This window comes from Lutjanus erythropterus, chromosome 5 (assembly GCF_056507025.1).
Source record: "Lutjanus erythropterus isolate fLutEry1 chromosome 5, fLutEry1.hap2, whole genome shotgun sequence".
Classification (NCBI taxonomy): Eukaryota; Metazoa; Chordata; class Actinopteri; order Lutjaniformes; family Lutjanidae; genus Lutjanus; species Lutjanus erythropterus.
The window spans coordinates 39,923,107-39,945,162 of NC_139321.1; the positions used below are offsets into that span (position 1 = coordinate 39,923,107).

General features: G+C 38.7%; 1 protein-coding gene across 2 annotated transcripts in view; it reads left to right on the forward strand.

The window, feature by feature from the left end:
* LOC146327277 (LIM and calponin homology domains-containing protein 1-like) overlaps window positions 1-22,056 on the forward strand; it is a 152,817-nt gene that overhangs the window by 60,498 nt on the left and 70,263 nt on the right. For both annotated transcript variants that reach the window (XM_084719805.1, XM_084719804.1), the window contains exons 4-5: window positions 2,476-2,545; window positions 13,891-13,997. In XM_084719805.1, coding sequence (XP_084575931.1) covers window positions 2,476-2,545; window positions 13,891-13,997 — 177 coding nt within the window. The remainder of the gene's footprint in view (window positions 1-2,475; window positions 2,546-13,890; window positions 13,998-22,056) is intronic.

Below are 22,056 nucleotides of genomic sequence, written 5' to 3' on the forward strand. Positions count from 1 at the left end.
AGACATGGATGTAAACTGCAAACTGACTCGTTGGTGGAGGCAAACAGCTGAGAGGCTGTAAGTCAAGGTTGAATGGGTCTTGGTTTGATGCCTAAAATAACGTCTGAGGGTTTTTTTTCCCTTTGTTCACCAATTACAGCCTACACATAGACAATATAAATACACTAACAAATCATAACAGCAAAACTTTAAAGGACACAGATAGGTAACAGGAGTGAGTGAGGAAACAAAACCAAATATAAATATAAAAGAACAAAAACATGACTAGAAGGAAACAACAAAATGAAGAAAATAAATAAATACAACAACAAACAAACAAACAAACAAAAAAAAGAGTGGTGATCTGTCTGGGTTTGGATGTTTTTCAGACTTTTGCAGGGTGGGTTTGGTTTGGTGTTTGCAGTTTCATCTGATCATACAAACTTTTTCCCCCTGCTCTCTTCCCCCGCCTCGGTGACACGCCTACATGTGTTGTGTTGTGCCAAGGTGTGTGGTTAACACGAGCTTAAGAGATTTTGACATTTTGTTCCGCAACATAAAATACTTCAGTAAATACCCCACTTGTGTATTTTGAAGCTCTTAGTTGTCCTGACAAAGCTAACAAGTGGCTAAAGGAGACTGCAGGTTGTTGAGGACATGAAACATAATCATGCTGAACATTAGTCACTTAGTGATGTGAGAATGATGTGTGATTTATTGTGTAGTTTTTTTTATAGCCTAGAATTATCTTTTTACATCTGCCAATTGCATTTACACTTAAAAGATCATGAGATGATGTTTATTTGTGAAGAAGAGAATGTATTATAAACTGTGCTCACCACAGAGCTTATTTTCTGCACTAATCTAAAATCCCTTTGGTTTTTTGTTGAGGGAACAGGAAAAATGCTAACTTTTGAGTTGGCTCCCAAAAATACTTAATCCCCACTGCACTGTATGCTTCTATACATGACTCGTTATATTTTAAGAGTTAATGGGCGGCTTTTGCAATCTAGTGTGTGATCCTTGGACAGTCCCCCAGATGTTTAGGTTGCTGATGTGGTTTAATCATCAACCTTACATCCTTGCAAAGACAAGTAATATACTTAAGTGGTATTCACATAGCAGAGGAGAGAGCAGATTGAACTTTCCCACGTAGCATACGGCTTGTTTTGAATCTCACTAACCCACAAGCCAAACACCCTCCAACCTTTTTCCTCTTTTTCCTGATGAACAAGGCATCAGGAAATGTGTTTGTCCCTGTGCATACTCATAAGATGATGTATTTATGCCATTTGCACTCTGTTTTGATTGTGTCTGTGTTTAAAAAAACAGGACAGCACTCTCACTCTTGTTTCCACTTCCTCTCAATGCTGTAACAAGTTTGTCAGTCTTCAGGAGAAACAAATGGGCCACATATTCCTGTAGACATCAGATGTTGTGTTTGAATGATTTCCATCGCAGGCAGAAAGAGATTGGGTACATTTTTTCCCCCGAAACCTTTTCTGTTAACAAGGTCATCTGTGCTGATGCTCAACAATTATACAGGACAGAGAAACTTAACTTTTTGCCATTTCAGCTGTAGATATAAATGAAAAAAGACAGCAGGCTGCAACATTACTCTCATTCCAGAAAATATTTCAAGAGTGGAGTTATTGTCCTCACTGTATCCATTGCTCATTCTTCCCTCCTACACATATTGTATGATGTAGCACTGAGAACACCCTTCTCTTGGGCTTGGTGGAAGTTATTCTGGGAAACATACAGTACAGCAGGAAATCTCTAACTGAAGCTGAAGTAGATCAGGCAGTCTGGGGGAAAGAGAGTTCACTTAAAAGGTGATTTACAGCATTTTGGAGCAAAATAACTACTAGAATGCCATGACCATTGCAGGAGCAGGGATACCTGATACTGTCACAGTATCCAAGGATGTTTTTTTTTCTTTTTCTTTTACAAGGCAGAATCACTGCAGTGCTTCCTCTGATGAAAATGAAAAGATGAAACAGGAGACAGAGAGGGAGAGGCGGGAACTCTGAAACTGCTTGTTCATGACTAACAATCTGTCTGAGGTTGCAGGAATATACTGTAACTTTTTGTGTGTGTGTAATGAGAGATGGCAGCAGAAGGACATACGTCTTCACCTGTGCATGAAGTGTACTGGAACTAGTTAACTGCTCCCAGTGGGTGGAAGGAGAAGCACTGATTCTCAACTCTGATTTAAGATCTGTCTTGTCATAAACCTTCCAGACGCCACTGTGGGACCCTCTAAAAATGCTTCTCACTCCCCTATTGTTTTCTCTGAAGAGACACAGACATTTTCACTCCCTCTTTATCCTTTTTGCTTGCTGTTATTTCACTCTGCTCGAGCTGGGTTTGAACTTACTTTGTGATGCATCATATGAAATATTCATCTCAACTTGTCATGAAGACAAGATTTCAAGGCATGCTTTATTTAAAATTCAGCTTCTGATGTCTTCTTCCCTGTGTGTTTCTTGTCAGGTTGCTGAGCTCTATTAAACCCGGCCTGGTGAAGAAAATCAACAGACTTCCAACACCCATAGCTGGCCTGGTGAGTCCTCTACCGTCACTCATCCTTTACACCTGAGTTTACAGTATTTACACCTAAACTTAACACAGTCCTTTGACCCTCTTGGATCTTTTTCCGTACACTCTCACTTTTTTCCTTCTTTGTCTTTTTCTCCCCTTTCTTTTTTCCCATCTGCTTCCCCCTTCAGTGATGCTTTTTATCTTATTCTTACTGTAGTGCCGCCTAATGCTAAACAGCTATGGTAACCTGTTATCATTTCCTTTTAATAACATACAAAACTTTATACATGACACAGCCTGACATGGTATCACAGGGATAATATGGCAACCTCATGATTTACAAGATTGCAGCTTTCCAAAGGGAAAAGTTGACATAAAAGTTAGCAACATGGTCATGGTCAGGCGCTTATCAAGTACATCATCAAATAATGCCATTAAGGTAAGACACAAAAGCAGAAACAGTGTTATCTCATGCACAGGTCAGTTTTGAGATTTTGGTCTGTGTTGCTACAAAATACACATTTAGTTTGCAACATTTTATTCATAAAAACATGGTACATTTTTATGGCAGTTAGCAGAGTATTTTCTGATATAGGGAGTAATAAAAAGAGATATCCATATATATTTTAGAGATATCTAATATGTCAACAAAGTAAGACAAGAATTTTGAACCTGACATTATCCAATGATCTGAATTTCTGAAATGTGAGATTATTTTATAAATAATCATCAGTAATGTGGATATAATGCCTAAGTGAGTAAAGACAAATAATAGATCAGCTGGAACAGTCTTGTAAATTCTCAAAATGACATCACTTAACTGTAATGCAGCCTTTAAAACCAGGAAAACACTTCTGACATATTGCGATATAACGGTATCCAAAATCTATCACGTGTCATATCACAATACAATAAAATATTATATTGCCCAGCCCTATGATACACTAATATAAGGGTTATTCCTGATGAATGTCTGTTGGGCTGGATGTTTTTTTAGTGAGAACTGTTTTAATATCTCCTTATTTTTCTTGGAGTTCTAAGTATCTAAGAAAAAAGGGTTCTATCACAAGTTTCAAATTGCACTCAACCTTTATGTCTTCGTCTGTGTGGTGTAGAGAGCAAATCCTGGATACTCTCATACTACAGTGTCACCCACAGCAATAACTGCAGACATACACTGATAATAAGCAGGTGACATGCTGATTTACTGGCTTAGACAGACTCTTCATTATATAGTGTGAGGTGTGTTATCGGCATTCGATTACTGATACTCTGCAGCTGAAACATCTCAGTTTCAGTTCTCACAGCCAAGCTGTCCATCAGCAGCCGTGTGTGACACTGAGCCCTAATGGCTCACTTACTGTACAGGAAAAACTAAGTAGGTTTTGCAGTGACACAGATCATCTGCAGACTCCTTTTCTCTAAGAAACTCTTGATCACATTAACACAAAATATCTGCAGCTTCTTTTTTCTTTCTTCTGACTTTACAATATATTTCTTTGAATAAACAAAATTAGTTTGATTTAGTCAAACTATCAAAAAGAAGGATATTTTTTAATCATAGCAGAAAGAATTTTCTTCTCTATCCTAAAGCGTGAACTGACATGTCTGTGGTTTTATTTAATCTTATGTTTGCCTCCTGCTTTGAATGATTACCTGTGAATTTCAGCAGACTTGAACTCTGATACAGTGAACTCAGTACAGTGCAACACAGTGGGACCCTTTCATGGCATCTTAAGACCTTGATCTGGATCAAGTGGAGTTTCAGGACCAGGACTGACATGTCAACAGAGGGTCTCTGAAAGTTCACATCACATTTGAGCTCACGCTTCATGTACTTCTATCCCTTTTCCTCCTAACTTGTGCTCAATTTGATCCCCTAAGTGTTGTCTTAATAGTCTTGTTGAGTGGACAGTTCACACCAGGTTATAGTGCAAAATCCCAGCACAAAAATTAAAGATCTGAATAAAACTGTTTGTAGTTTTTTAAATCAAAGAACACTGTTTGGGAGATTTCATCCCTCTAAAAATTCACTTTTCAGCTTCAGTTTTATACCTGTATTCAGAAAGGATAGTTGAAGATATGACAGTACATGGGACCGACGCTCTACCAACTGAGCTAGCAGGTCGCCTTTCAGCTTGTTTTTTTTAAAGTAAATATTTGCTGCTCATCCTTCTTCCCATTGTGAAAATGTGGAATCACTAATATCAGCTGCAGGCCACATCAGTATGATTCAAGCCCCATTTTACCAAGGTGAAAAAGCAGTTTAATATTTTGCACCCTCAGTTGAAATTTGAATAATAAATGCAAGCACAAATTGGTGGGGTGAACAGACTCCATGTGTATCTTCTCTTGTGGTTCAGCAGTGCAGCATAGAGGTGGGTGCAGGTGAATATAGATCACTGGGGGTGGTGTTATTAAATACAGTCTCAGCCAGTCTCATCACCGCTCTCATAGCTCTGAAACAGCTGTGCCAGTCATGGTTAAACCTGAAAACAAGAGCTCTGCAAAGCTTTACCTCAGAGTGTCAGAGTGTCCCGACATGAACAAACATCACCACAAATGTACCCAAAAGCACACAGATCAAGTATCAGGTAGTTATAATAACACTAGACATGAAAAATAAAGAAACTGAAGTGAGCTAGCTAGTTTGAGAAAAAAAAAAAAATTTGGATCCCAGCATGACAGAACAGACCACGAAGTCTGAGTTGGGCTGAAGTGTCTTTTCTTATCTCATGGCGTCACTAATAGCTGCCAATGAGCCTTCTCTGCCTTTTTACATGCAGTAGATAACTGCACAGTCACATTCTTTACAGGCGTTTCTTTTCACTCTACAATCCCTGCTAGAATAACAAGAAATTTTCCTGTTAGAGCTTTTTAACCCAAGAACCTTTGTGCTCACTCCATCTGAATAATGTTGTAGCTTTATGATTTGTGCATAATCATAAATATTCAATTTATGTGGCACCTTTTGTTCTCAGCTGTACAATTCTTCATTCTTCACTATAGTAAATCATCTTCATCATCTGTTTGTGGTCTAATGGACTCAAAAAGGGCTGTCATAGGAAGCCTTAGGCCACAATGTGGCTGTGGTTGTTTAGGAGTGTTTATTTGTCGAAGAACTGCCAAAATGAAATGAAAAAATTGGATTTGCATTAGCAGTTTCACTTAAAGGAGCAGCATGTAGCTGCTGCAAGTGCAAAAATGAGAACAGCCGTCCAAATGGTGTGTTGAAGCCAGAGTATATTGGTATATTAAATAGGTTGTTTTCCTGTTTAAAATACAATCTATGATTGATAGAGGCAGTGACAGGCAGCCTGCAGGAAAACTGACACCAAGCAACGACGAGTTCTCACCTGTAAGTTGATCAGCTGTTAATAACTGTCAGTTGTCTGTCAACATAAAGTTCAGTCCATTATCCTGAAAACAAAAACCCACTGCTCTGAAATAACACAATCTGGATGATGACTTCAGGGACTTTCTGTCTCACTGTCTGTCACACTCCATTAACATTTTGCTCAATTTAACAGTTATAACTATCGACGCCTTCTACAAGATTATTAATGATTTCGTAAGACTCATAAACAGACTCTTACTCATTCTGCAAAAATGTGGCTTTAATTTGAATTGTGATTAATGTGACATGGACAAACAAAGCAATTATTCTGGTTCAGGATAGAAATTTCAAAAGGGGAGACAGATTACTCCTTTAGAAGTTTCACTCAATAAATATATCACCAGCAGGTGGACACAGGAACATTGACACTTGTATGTAATAATGTTTATCAAGGCCAGTAAAAAACACGTAGCTCTGTGAGTGAAGTTCATCATTTTTTTCAGTGTGTGAACAAGGCCAAGAGAATGAAATTGTTAAACTGTTACTCAGTTTGTGTCCCATATTTGTATAATATTCCAAACAACAGTGACTGATGCATTTAACAATGATGTTATTAAAAACAACCGCCCTTATTGGCCCAAAGAGAGGGGCATTGCAGTGACAGGACAAACAACATTTCATGACCAATACTAATTGGCCCAAAGGGGCGGATGAATCATCCACTGAAGACAACATGTTTACATTTGTAGTGTGAGAACAACATATTACATAAAATGTAAAAGAAAAATCTCCCCTGCTGAGTTTAAATAATATGACCATCTGTACTTTAAAAGTTTCATCAAACCTCCTGCAGCTTTGCAGGGATTTTTCCTCCTCTTGGCTGTGATTAAAGAGGTGAGAAATACATAAACAAGGGGTCTGCTGTTATCTGGACCATCGTAGTAAAACACAGGCTACTCCCCCTTCCTCTTCCTGTTTGGGGGCTAATGGGAAAATGAGTCTCTGAGGAGTTTTGGCTGTTTTGTAATTAGAGCAGCTACCTCAGTGCTTTGGCACTTCGGGCCTGTGTGGCTCAGTGTTGGTCTGAACAGGTTGGTTGTTGCGCACTCCGTTCCCAGCCGTCTCTGGGTCGGCTGGTATGCTCGTGTTTTACAGTGTGCAAACAGACACGCAGCGGAGATTGTCCTCTGAGTTGAATGGTCGTAATTCACATGTTTGAAAATGTGTTGTTTTCCAGACATCACATTTAAGGCTACAGGCGCTTGTGTTACTTTTCGGTGACGCACATGTAAAAAAAAAACAACACCTCCAACTGTTCTGGTTCAGGGCTCAAGGCTGGGTTGGCTGCCTGGTTCTGCTTGAGGTTTCTGCCTCTTAAAGGGAGGTTTTTTGTCATAACATCCACCTGATTGCTTGTTCTTGTTGGGAACTGTTGGGTCTCTGTAAAAAATATTGTAAACGGCATGGTCTTAATGTGCTGTATGTAACACCTGACCTCAGTTAAATGAATAAAATTGAAATGTATTCATCCCAGCAGGTAGATTTAGCAGTAGTAGATTGTAGAACACAAGACATCCATTCTGACACATTTTACAATCAAATCTACACGCTTGTCCTTTAAAAAGATAAAGATAACAATAAAAAACAGAATGCAAAATCAATTAAAATACAGGTTAAAATAAATAAATAGACATTGCATTTTATTGCATTTGTGCAGTGTTACTATGACTTCTATGACTATGACATCTGAGTGATGGTTGCTGGAATATTTTTTTTTTCAGCTCCCCTCGGCGTAGTGATAGAGTTCCAAAGCACATAACATAAAAGAACAGTGTTATGTCAGTTATTCTAAAGATAATTTTTAATAGTACCAGAAAAGCTTACTTATAACTGAATATAAAGAGGATTTTGCTTGAAATTGAAAGTGTAAAAGCATAAAAAGAAATTAAACAACGTGTATTTACTGATGCTGGATTTTAGAGGCCAATACCAATATCAATATTAATAGACCATGTAGCAGCACAAGAAAACATTTTACTTAATGCAGTGTTTCTCAACCCTGGTCCTCAGAGCTCACTGTCCTGCATGTTTTAGATGTTTCTCTGCTCAAACACACCTGATTCACATGATCAGGTAATGAAGCCTCTGTCTGAAGCCTGAAGCCTGATAACAACCTGATCATGTGAATCAGGTGTTGCGACTGTCGAACTCATTGCAATATGATTTTTTTCTAATAAAAGTTTCACATGCAGTACATGCGTGTCTTCTAATTATATACATACATTAAGAAAACTATGATATTTGAGCCTAGAACATGTGAGGCAGCATGTCTGAGTTCTTAATATAACCTTGTCTTAAGTTGTGGAGTTATCCTTGACAGGGAGACAAACAAGCAGGAACGTATCTCAGTGACATCCAAGTGGCTTGTTTCCTCATCCTGGGCAGCTTTCCTTTGGATTCTGTCAAGGACCAAAATCAGGGCGTGAACACCGATCCTCTTCCCTGGGAAACCTCAGTGGTCTAATCGTGGTAGTCAGATAATGATTACAGTGAGGCTTGTGTTCAGAGGAACCCACACATGTAGGTACAGAATACACATATAAAATACTAATCAATATCATTACTGCTCCTCCAGTAATATTGGATCATGGAATTTGTGGCTCTCAGACAGTTTGGGTTTACCTTCTGCTAATTTATATTGATAAAATAAATATATTTTCTACTAACCTGTAACTTTTAACTGTGAACATATTTTAGGTTTGGTTGTAAATGCCATTTAGATGGTCCCTAGTGATTTCTTCTTCACCCCTTTTGCTGTGTTGCTAATGTTTATTTCCACACAGGGGACAGCTTCTGCCCAGATTTATTATTACTTTTTTTTTTTTTAAACAGAGTGGACAGAAGCTTTGTGTCTGAGTCGACCTCCCTCCCAATCCTTCTACAAACACATTCAGCTGTCAGTCATTTCTTTGCAGTAGACGCCCAGTTTCCTGTGGCAGTGACCTGCAAATCACCACAAAGTTTTACTCACTTCTAAAGACACACACTCAAACGCATTGCGCACACTCCAAACACCCACTAAATGATCCTGTTGGCTGTTACGCAAGTTGCTACTAAATGAGCCTCTTCAGTCGTCTGTTTGCTTGTTGTTTCATTTCTGTGTTTGTTATTCCAGACTGTGTGAAACACCAGCCAGTGGGAAATAGGGAAAAATGTGGGCAAACTTGTTTAGCTGCTGAAGTTAAAGTTGAAGTTGCTCTGTGATAGCTGAGATTCTTGATGTCAGCACCATCAGATCCCCATCTAGCCCCTGGCTGCAATTTCTCTCTCCCATTTTGATGTATACTCTTACAAACATGGTTTTGTTGGTGGTTCCTTATCATACAGCTCCTCAGGGCCTGTCTCTTCACAGTATCTCTTTATGGTGCCCATCCAGCTGAGAGGTACATGATTATGGCAAACATGATTGTACATTATTTTGTTTTCCTTTTTTCTTTTGCAAAATATTTATCCTCATGATTAATAATCTGGTTTCACAGAAGAACTTCTGTGTTTCAGCAGAGGCAGTCTTTTATTAAAGATGTACATTTTTGTATACTGTCGAGATCCGACTGCAACCCTTGCTTTAAAGGGCTTGATTTATTTAAAGATAGGGATGCACTGATCGACCAGCCAGTACACATATCAGACTCTGTACTGGTCACATTCACACACATGCTCCACTTGATGGTCACGTCATGTGGACAGCGATACAGACTGTCGCTGGTTACAGCCACAGCAGCACTGGTCACAGCCTCAGACACTCAAGACACACACTTGCATGAAGTCAGCATCAGCAATAGGTTCCAAAAACAGGATAAATTGAAGGCAGACAGTCCACAAGGAAACAGTGTCACTGAACAAAAGTTAACTTTGTAGCTCTTCAGTCTAATGTTAGCCAGCAGTAGACTGCTGTTCACAGACTGCCAATTAAAATCTCACTGAAGAATAAACAACTTGTGTTGATGCTCCTCAAACATTTTCTCATCCAGACTTGTTTAACTTCTGCTTCTGTTTTTCTCGCTGCAAAGCTTTACTACAGCAAACTGTTGCATCGTGTCTGACTAACATGAAGTCACATGATCTCTTGATCTCACTGATCGTGCTCCTTCTCGTACATAACATTAATGTAATAATATATGAAGGCCTGGTTGTAATCTCAATTTAATACTGATGCCTCTATATGTCCTGCATAAGCAAACGAGACCATCTGTAAGAAGACTGTTTCTACATAGTATAGTTGTTCTTAATAACTTCCACTGGATCAGATTGTCCTTGAAATCAGATGAAACAAGCACAGTGAGTATTATGTTATTATGTTATTAGGTTTGTATTCAGATAAATTTAATTTTGATGTTATATTTTGCATTTTTCAGTGGAAACACTACCACTTTTGTTCACAGTGCCCTCCAAAAATCAACAAAATAGAAATCTAGTTGCTTTAAGAATTAAATTATTACTCATTGAGTCAGTCATATCTCTCGCTTTGGTATTTTTAATCTAAAATATGAACTTAAATGAAATCAGAGAGAATGATAAATTCAAAATTCATAACCACTTCTTCTAAATAACTTTTACTGGATGTTTTGCTCAGAAGCTCAAGCATAAAATATGTAGACTTACTAATAGACAAAGTTATTGAGCAAAGAAAAGTTAGTTGTGATCTGGAAATAAGTGGATATCAATTTCATGAGCAAAGTAAATAAAAAATAACTCACTGTTGATGTATATGATAGCGGAGTGGTTTGCTGAGAACTTTCTGTTTGTTTCTCTATCTTTGTACCATTTTTTCCTTCCAGGTGTCAATCTGATACCATGAACTTAAAATATATATCATTATAATTTTGAACAGCTGTATGCTACTAAGCCTGTATGGATGTGATATGATTGCTATCATGGTTGGACTGGGTCAGATTAAAACCTTCATAAAACATGTCATTAATGTCATAGAACATGACATCAGCATCCTGGGAAAATAAAAATGGCAATGCTGCTGGAAAGTAGCGGGGTCCCATTTTGGGAGTTTCTGATCAGTGCAGAGAAACACATACTCAGCGACACTGATACCAGCATTTTAGGCTGTATCAGAGGCCGAACAATCCTAGTATGTTTAAGAAATAGAATATTCCAGTTGTTAAATTTTATTACAGAATCTCATTCCCGTCCCCACCCTAAGGGAGTTCCTTATTGTTCCAACTTAGTGATAGCTCATTCCTGATATCTGGATGTTTTTAAAAAGAGCCCACACTCATATTAACTGGATCCAACTGGACTGAAATCCCTTTATTTTACAGTCAGATATGACCTTGACCAGCCGCAGTGTGTGGAAGTGTGTGACCCAGTTAATCCCACTGTAGGCGCGTCCTCCCCAGAGTAAAACTGTCAAAAGAAGAGATTGCTCTGTCCTTTCTCAAAGAGATGACAGTGTGTGTGTATGTGTGTGTGAATGTGTATGTGTGCGTATGGGTGGGTATGGTTGCCTCACCAGGAGTGCAGAGATGGCGCTGTCCCAAAAACACAGGAAGTTGCAGGGTGGGTTTGGAGGGGGGTGTTTTGCTGCAAATGGTGAGGGATCGTGAGAACAAGTGTTTCCAAGTTGTGTGTTTATGTGTTTGTAGTCATGCACTTGTTCTTGCACCAGCTTGTGTGTACGTATAAATAAGTCTCTGAAGTTGTGCCTCTGGACCCTTAAACGGATGCATGTTTAAAGCTGCTACAGGCAACTATTTTCTTGATCTTGGAGGCCCCTGTGGACAAAAGCAGTTTTTCCTCTGTAATATGTAGCATAAAAAAATAGACTGATTTATATAACAATCTCCTCCTGCCTATCTTCAACTGATTACCATATGATTTACTGTAACTTAGCCTGAAAAAAAAAGTAAACACAGACTCATTTAATCTGATTTTAAGGAGAATCTGACCTGGTGGCAGGTATCAACTAGAATATAGAAAAAGCTGATAAATTGTATGTGAATATAAGCACATTGTATTTTTGTTTTGGCGTGTGAAATTGAGAGCGAGTGCCTGGGACAATCAGGGTGGAGAGGAAATGGTGACACCCAGAGAGGGAAGGGCTACGGCTGTGGCCCTCTGAATGATAGTGCGACACAGAAACAAAGACAGAGAGAACCTGGGAACAGGAGAGGAGAGCTCGGGTCAGGTTGCGTCCAACAAAGAGTCCGTCTGAGAGCAGCAGAGGGGAGAGAGAGAGGGAGGAAGATGGAGAGAGAGTGAAAGGTAGAGAAGAGAAAGAAGGAATGTTAGATGGAAAACAAGTGGAGACGGAGAGATAAAGAAAGAAGCAGGAGACACTTGAAGGAAGGAAAAAAAAAGTGAGGAGTGAAAGTTGGAAGTAATCTAAGAGAGGAGACACACGGAAGCTGGCCACAAAACCTGGTGGTGTCACATTTCTGTCGAGCAGGTATCCTGATTTTCATGGTGTGTGTGTGTTTGCATGTTTGTGTGCAGGCAAAATAGAAGAAGTAATCCTCTTCAAATCAGTAAAATAAGTTGCCTGGACTGTGGGCTGTGTGTTTGTGTGTGTTTTACTGACTTTGAAAGAGCTGTTCAGAGGCTCGTGTGTGTGTGTGTGTGTGTGTGTGTGTGTGTGTGTGTGTGTGTGTGTGTGTGTGTGTGTCAGAGAGAGAGACCTAATGTGGAGTAAATCAACAGGTTCTTGACCTTAACTGTGCGTGTGTGTTCTTGTACTTCTGTTTTTTCTGCTATTTCTTGCACTTTAAGAATGAGGACATTTCTGGACTATAAGGACAGTTGGGTTGTTTGAGGATTGAGACTTTGTTTAAAGTTTAAGTTTAGAATTGTGTTTATGTGAAGAATAACAGCTTTATGTTTTTTTTTATGATAAATACATTAATCATTTAGTATATAACATTTAAATACAATGAAAAATATTCATCACAATTTCCCAGAGCCCAAAGTATTGTAGTCAAATGAAATGAGCTTTCAGTTTCAGTTGTTGAAATCAAATACTGGATGGGCATAGTATGTTTATGTTTAACCACCCCTTATAGACTGAAGCCCTTTGTTCCATGACTGCAGCAACATGCTGGCACTGGGAGAAACTCACTTCCTGCAACAAACCCTTTAATCCACATCACAAATTAGGATTCAGGTTACCCACAAGGCCACCCTTCATAAAGGGGCCAGGTGAATTTTTGCAGGTGAGAACTTGATAGTCCAACAATGGAATAACTGTGATTGCTGAAAAAAAACATCTTTAAATCTCCAATTGAATTGTGATCTTAAAACTGAAAGTCAAATCAAATGGTGGATTTGGAGAATTTTGACACCCCTACTTGAAATTGCTCTTTTTTTGTCCAGTCCAGTCCAGAAACTAACAACTTGTCATAAATGACAAGGAGAAGCAGCAAATTCATACATTGAAGAAGCTGGAACCAGCAAATGTTTTTGCTTTTGTTTTTTGCTTTAACAATGGCTGAAATGATTATCAAAAGAGTCGGCAACAAATTAATCAATCAATCGACCAATCTTGAATAGGTCTAGGGGTTAAGATTACATGTAGAGAATTCAGAATCAGAATAGACGCAGGTTTTCACATACAAGGAGTTTGCTGTGATATGTTGGTGCATAACAACAAACATAGCACCAAATATAATAATAATAATAAGGCAAAAACTGCAAGTCAGAAGAGCATAAATAGAAAATTAACAATAACAAATATTATGTCAGTGACAATAGATGTACTAGAATTACGGCTGTAGTGTAGAAGCACCAGGAGTGTGTTTTCTACAATAAATGTATGAATAAGCAACAGAGTGTGTGTGTCATGTTTGTATTTGAGTTAACACCTTGTGCAGTTAATGGACCTGACCTCACTTTGCCAACAGCCTATTTATCCTGATGAAACTGTGTGTGTGTGTGTGTGTGTGTGTGTGTGTGTGTGTGTGTGTGTGTGTGTGTGTGTGTGTGTGTGTGTGTCTGTGTGTGTGTGTCTGTGTGTGTGTGTGCAGGATAACCTCAGCGTGTTTCTGCGTGGCTGTGAGGAGCTGGGACTGAAAGGCTCCCAGCTGTTTGACCCTGGAGACCTGCAGGACACGTCGACACGCCCCACCGCCAAGTAAGTCTCAAAGCTTCAGTGTTACCTTACTGCTCAGCGGGTTTGTGTATGCATGTGTGTTTCTTTCAGAGTTGTTCCCAGGCACAATAGTCACCATTTGAAGAAGGTGAGACTTAAGTCTGTGGTAGGAAAGTTATTGTTCTTTTTAAAAGGGTCACAATTAGGGGTGGGGGAATAATTGATTCTTAGATCCCTCAGGATTTTCTCCTGAAAGATTGAAAGATAAAAACACCTGAACTGTAATGGGTTGTTTTCAATGTTTGAAAAGTGCTTTGATTGTGGAAAAAGTGCCTGAAACTTCTTGAAATGGTTACATGCAGCTTCTTACCATGAGAGAGTCAGGTGATTTCAAGCCACATGAAGGGGAAGCTGTAGCAGGGAATTTTCAATAAGCCTGATGTTCAACTCAGGGCAATCATTAGGGAGCAGTAACTTAGTAAAGATTTTGTTGAAATTGAAACTATTTGTTAAGTGATTGTTTTATATTGGCTCAGCCAAATTCTATAGATACCAAGTCTATGGGTCACACATTTTGAAACATGACACTGTTGTTTTTTCCTTTAATTTGTCACTCTTCTGTGGAAAGTTATCACAAAACATAATTTTGTTATTTATAGCACCGTAAGTATATACTGTATGTATATTAATATGTAACTTAGCACAGCTTTAAGATGCTAGAAAAGCTTGAAAATGCTTCTTGAAAATGCTTGAAGAGATGGAATTGGACTCTGACAATCTGACTGGAACTCCTTGGCTTTAAATATTAAAACGTTAATGCATCAAGAGGCATCGATAATCATTTTCTAATTGCGTCATAGCTCTGAATCTGAATTGGAATCGAACTGTGAGGTGCCAAGAAATTCCCAGCCCTTGTCAGTATGATGCTCAGAAAACATTCCCAAAAAGACCATCCTTATAGGTGATTACATTATTTTATTATACTTATTGTATTGTAAGAGATAATACACAATACTAAATACAAATACTAACATTAGACATATAGTATCAGAGTTAGCAAAGTTTCACTTGCAGTTCTTCCACAGGTCACAATTTAAAATATATGCACACTGACAGAACAATATTTAAAAAAACTAGACACATAATACAAGTAATAATGCCTTTAATGGATAGGACAGCTGAAATGAGGGCAGGAAAGAGAGACAGATAGTGGGGACTCCAGAACTCTAATCGGGTCTTTAAAGTTGAGCCTGAAAAGGCCCAAGCCTGAAAAAATTCTGTCCAAAACCGACCCGAACCTGATTACGGCCCGACATTTTTCTTAACAAGCTTCCCTCTATGTGCCAAACAGTAGGACTTGGCAGTGACAGGGACAATATGTGGGGGGGGGGTTTGATTTGGCAATGACTACACCTGGGAGAAAAATGAAAAAAACAAAAAACAACTACTACTGCTATAATAATAACAATAATAGTATAGCCCAAACCCAACATAAGTCTGACTCAAACCCGTTGGGTCCCGTTGGGTTCGGATACAGATCTTGCAGATCTTAAGCTCTAGGGGACTCAGCCTCAGTACTCGGGCCGCACACTCTACCAGCTGTGCTACCTGGCCACCAACAAGTGTACGTTTGACAAATTAAAGGCAAGGATTAAGACTGGATTGTGGATAAATATGTAGTTATGAAATCCCTAATCAAAACTAAACAAACTCACCACTCTTACCTGTGTACAGACAGTGTATCCCCTGAAAACCTGTGCTGTCTTTCAGTTGTTGTGTCAGGATGAAGTTGGGTGAAAAGCTTCCAACACTCTAACCTTTCCATTGTCAACACTAAACAAAAAGCTATTAACCTGTCTGAGATGGTAAATTCAAGCCATCTTTTAGTCATAGTTATGTCATATTTTTTACTTTCAGGTAATATTTTTGTTATTATCTATTTGGAAATGGATGACCCTATGATTTTCTGACAGAATAAACTCTATAAACATTTGTCCTCTATGAGACAGTGTTATAGAGGTTTTTTTTTTCTTCTTGTTGTCTTTGAGGTAGTTACAGTGTTTTATGTCGCCTTCTCATGCTGGTTTCTCATCAAACAACAGATGTTTTGTAGATGATCCGAACTGTTTTAGCTTTACTGCTCAAAACAGAAAGAGGGTGCTGTTCTCTCAAAACAAAGTGATGTGAAACTTTTAAGGTCGCTCTTTCCTTTTCAGAAAAGTAAAAAAAAGGTGCAGGAGATAAAAAGCTGCAATTTCATTTACTGTGATGTAGTTTGGTGGATACAACGTATAACAGCAAGAATATAGCAAATGGCAATGGATGGATTTGATGATGATAACTAGAGATGAACAATATAGATTGTTTTTCAGCAGATACCAATAATTACCTGCTTCTCATAGCTGAAGCTGATAAGATAACCGATGAGACATTTTTGTAGTTTAAAGGAAAGTTCATATAAGGTCCTGAATTGGGTAGCATATGACCCAGAATTTGAACCAGCTAGGTTGGATGGGGTCTTCAGGCAGTGGATTGGGAGAGGTATCACCTCTTTCTGTTCACTCATCTCAAACAATGAATTTCAGAGTTATAGGACAATTTCAGACACATTTGGATTGGAAAAGCAGGACTTCTTTAGATACCTGCAAGTCAGAGACTATTATACTAAAAAATTACAAATCAAAGAGGAAAATGAATACAACCTGATTTCTATTTTTCATGATGCATATAAAAAAAGACAATAAAAAAGTTGGTCTCAACAATATATGGAAGAATACAAGCCTCTAAAAAGCACTCTACAATACCCATCAAACAAAAATGGGAGAGAGAGTCAGAAACACAAATATCAGAGGAGACCTGGACGGAGATATGTGAGAGTCAAGCAACTACTGCAAATTCAAGATCATTGAGAGAGTTTGGCTGGAAGAATGTAGTGAGATTTTTTATTACTCCTAAAATAACAGCACTGCAAACAGGTACACAGAGCCGGGGCTTATGTTGGAGAGAATGTGGAACCTCTATGGCTAATCATTTTCATGTCTTTTGGGCCTGTTCAAAAATCCAGTCATACTGGAGGGAGGTGGCCATCGAGATAAACAAAATTATGGGGGTGGAGCTAGATTACTCTTTTGTCACCTTATATCTTGGTAAAATACCCGAAACACTCCTACACAAGGATAAATACTTATTGAAGATACTTTTAGCAAGTATTAGGAAAGCTATAACTCGAAAATGGTTGCAAGTTGATCCTCCAGCATTGGCCCAATGGCGGGGGATAGTGAAAGAAATCTACTGTATGGAGAGACTTACTTTTGTTTTAAGACTTGAGCTGGAGAAATGTACTGAACGCTGGGAAAAATGGATTATGTATGCACTCTGTTTAGAATAGTATGATCTTATACCATGATGTATTGAGATTTTAAATGTAACACCCATGATGAACTTATGTTCTTTGTTCTTGTATTTCAAATAATAATTAAAAAAAAAAAAAGGAAAAAAAAAAAAAAAAAAAGGAAAGTTCATATAATCTGTAGTTTATGCATGAAAGGCTCAGGTGTAGTGAGTACAGATGGATTATTTAATATCTCAACTGACATCACTATTACAATTAAAAACTAAGAACAGTTCTGGGTCTTGAAATGTTCATTTCAAAAAGTTCATTGAAAACTTCAATTTGCTTTTATAGAGCATTTTGCCCAAGAGAGCTTTGACATAATCTATCAAATCAGATACTATTATTACCGGAATAATAAATAATGGAATTATCTGCCCTGAAATTTATCGTTTGTCACTACATAAACAAATGATCTCTTTATCAGAGATAAGATAAAGAAATGAAGCTCTTGTCTTCCCTCCTAAATGTGTAGTGTTGACAAAATGATCTCATTAATGAAGAATAGCTTGTATATTGTTGCTCTTTCTATTGAGTGGATGGACTGAGTGTTGAACATGAACACTAAAGTTGTGTGTTAATAGATCGCTTGTCTGTGTGATTGGTTGTATGCTTCTTTGTGTGTCATTCTCTGTCAGTCACCCTGTCTGTCATCAGACAATCGCTCAGTTCACTGCCAACATAAATAACTAACTGAGAGTCAGTGGAAGTTTGTAGAGCCTGTGTCAGTGAGGCAACAATAGCATATCTGTTGTACACAACTGCTTTTTGTCCAGATACAGCACGAGAGTTTACATCACTCACTGAACCATGACTCCTACTTTGTTGCTTGGTAACAAAGCCAAGTGCATGCAGTGTTTTTATATGTACTATTTGTGTTTATTTGAGTGTGTGTGTGTGTGTGTGTGTGTGTGTGTGTGTGTGTGTGTCTGTGTTTGTCTGTGTGTGTTTGAGTGTGTGTAGCATGTGCTGTCCGCATGCTGGCTGTGCAGAGAGGGGAGGACAGTGCTAATCTTAGCTGGTCTCAGGAGGAGCTGCTTGACTGGTTCTGTCAGGACAAGGAATCCTTTGAAAGCACTGAGATCTGTGTGTTTGTGTGTGTGTGTGTGCTTCTGTCCACCCAGTGTGTAGGATTTAGTTGCATCGAGTAGTGAGTGTGCGGATTGCAAATACCTTGTTTCACTCTCCCCTTCCAGATGTGTAGGAGAAACAACAGTGGCCATGAAACCAGTGTGTGTTTTGTCCATTCAAAATCTAAAAGCTGGTTTACACTACGCACTTGAAGAGAGCGTGTGTGTGTGGCATTGCCTAATGGTTTTCATTTTGGTGCCCATATTGACCAGTTAGGGCGTCCACGCTGCCCACTTCAGCAGCGCTGCTCTCAAGCTTGTCAGGCGCTGCTCTCACCATGCTTCATCTACAGATTCAGAGTCTCGCCTGTTTTTCCCGCATGATGCGCACGGGACACCTCTCATTACAGTTTAACTGTAATGACAATTCAACTGTAATATTTTGTTGTCAAACATAGCTTGATATTAACTGGTAACAAAACAGGATACCTTAATAAGACTTGGATGCAACATGTTTTTGATATATTTTTCTATCGTGAGTACTATAATGTGTCATTTGTTAAAGCTAATACGACCACAACCCACATCCAACTTATCCTAAAAAAAAGGATTGACCTCTCATTCAAAAAATACTGTTTGTTCATGGTGGACTGGTAGCTCTGTTGGTTAAGTGTTTGCCCCATGTACCGAGGCTGAGTCCTGTGCAACTGCTGTGGGTTGGACTTGCCTGTCCCACTTTTTGCTTCGGCACATGAGTGAATTTTGCCATGTGAAATCCTTTTCTGACATTATTTTGTTCACTCACAGTGCCTCTGCTGCCTCACCTGACAGGCTAATGTTACAAGATAGTGTTAGAAAGTCAGCAAACAGACTGCAGTGGATATGGGGAATGCCCCCAGCTTGAGTAAATGGCACAGCCTGTTGTGCTTATAGAATATGTTCAACACATTATAGAATTTAAGTTTGAATTTGAGCAGATCATAAAATATAAAATTTTCCCATGGTTAAACAGTTTTAAAGATAAAGCTACAGCCCTCTGTGTGTTACTTGAAAATGTTCATCATAAACTGATAATGCAGTAAGAATGAAGGGGGAACCAAATCAAAGCTTCATCTTTGTTTAGATGGTTTTCATGCTGGGTAAATATGAATATACTCACTCAGGAGATGTCATCAGGAATATATTTGCAATCAGAATTGGCACAAACCAAAGAGGAAACGTTGGTGTCATTGTTTAAGTGGCCCTGTGCTATTTCCAGTCGTTATGTAACCCTCTGTCGTACAGGATGCCATTTCCTCGCAGCTTGTACCCATGGCAGGAAGCGGTTTCAGTGCTTCTCCCCCCTGAGTCTCTGGACAGGTGTTTACTCATCTAGGAAACGGCTTTGGACAGGGAGGCGTGAAGACAGGCAGGTTCGGGTACACTATGAGCTCAGGCCTGAAATATCTCCTGTTCCTCTGTGTGTTGATGGAAACAGATCGATTTCCAAGATAAGTGACAGTTTGCCAGGCCGTGAGGAGGGGACGGTGAGAGGAGAGGAGAAAGTTTCCATTCAGTTGTCTTGCACAATTTGCACAAAGTTTTGAAATGCCATAAAAATGAAACGCAGCTTTCCCTCAGGAATTAATATCATGAAAATCTGAAATGCAAGGGAGAACTCCTTCAGATTTAATTAATATTGATTAGTTGCTACTGTTCTTTACTGTCGACAAGTACTGGAAAATAAGTAATCCTTTTATCTAAGAAAGTATTATTTACAGTAATAACTAGGGTTGGGCAGTATGTAAAAAATTTCCAACCGATAATCATCAGCCCATCCATTGGCAATTGACAATATCAAAATAAATCTTAGATTTTTTGCACTGTTTTCACGCAGTGAATTAAATTCTGCAGGCTGTTTTCCTCTCACTTCTCACCCAACTCTGAGCACTCATGGTCCGGCTGAGTGGGTGTGTCCTGTCCCACTGGATGAGAGTGCAGCACAGAGCAGCACCTCTCACTCTGCAGAGCATTACTTTAGCAAAATAAAATGACAAAAAAAAAACAAAAAAAAAAAACGCTGATGGATTCAGTCCATCGTCGATAAGCAATATATTTGACCAGCTGCCCAACTCTAGTAATAATTTAACCATCCATCACATGACATGTAGCCTAACAACTTTCTTTTTTTGAAAAAAAAAAAAAAAAAAAAAAAAAAACTTTCAGGACTTGCACAGCCAATTTATAGTTTTTTGTTGTGCCAAGAAATGGGAGAAAAACATAAATTGCAAGTTCATGATTATTTTTTAAAGAATCCGGGCAGTTCTGTTAAAGTGTTAACAACGGAAGAATGTAGCTATTGGAGACTTTTCAACACCCTGTCCTTACCATGTTGTTAGGCAGCGCCCCCTAGTGGACGTAGTATGACAAGATAAGTATGAGGAGTGATAAAGTCTGCATTTAGAGCAGGTGTGGTGGAGGGATGGCTCAAACAAACACAGGACTTAAAAGTTTGTTGTGGACATGACATCCATCGCGTCACTTCTGCGCGAGAAATGTCACTATCTTCACATCATATACGTATTATAGCTACTTTACTTTTGACCATTTTGCTGCGTAAATGACGTGTAATGTCACGTGACTTATGTTGTCATGCAAGTGATGTCACTTCCATCAGACAAGCGTAACATAGCTATTTTAACCCAAATCTAACGCTAAACAAGTAGGTTCATTGCCTAAACCTAAATGAATTGTTTCGCAACATAAACCATGTGTGTAATGTTGTGTGAATTATGTCACATGACTTATGTTAAGGTCTGGTAAGCCTGTTGCTGTTGGGCTTCTCTACTGGTGATATATGTCATTTTGGAAGTAATTGACTATCAACTTATTCTAGTGTTTAGGTATGATTATGTAGTGATTAACAAATAAATATAATGAGAAGAGTCAGAGTAAATGTGGTGAAGACTTTTCAAAAGTGACATAATTTCTTTTGATATACATCATTACTGATTCTTTTTACACTACACACACACTGAATATTACAGGTTGTAAAACAAAGAGTGCATAATAAAACCCATAACTCTTCTGTATTATGTCCAACATTAATATGGTTAGAACATGATAGTTTTCAAATTGCACATCTTTGACATTAAATTTCTGCTAATCACTGAATAAAATCCTGGATACAGATTCTGACAGAAACAAAGACCGACTGTAGACTGAAAGAGAGGGAAGAAACAGGTAGAACATGCCCCTGAATATGATCTAGTACCTTATGGAATCTCCTGTGTTTGTCCTTCAGATTGGCTTCTACAAGGTAACAGCAGAGAAAAGCGACCTGTCTCTGTGTTTATTTAGTCAGCCGTCAGAAAGAAAGAAAGGATGATGAGGAGGAGGAGGGGGGACAGTTTACTGATGATTCCCTCCAGCTACTTTCACCTTGCTCTTCTTCTCCTCTTTCACTCCTCTCTTTGTCAGGTCACTGCTGTCATGGAAAACTCACGCAACTGCAATTTGGGTGTCATTTGTGTGTTGAATGAGTTGGACTTTGGGACCCCCAGGCTTTGGAAACTAGTTATAAACAGTCTCATCATAACATATATACTATGTACTGTATACTGTTCTGTTTTCCATATTGTGCAGTTTATTTCCTATACAA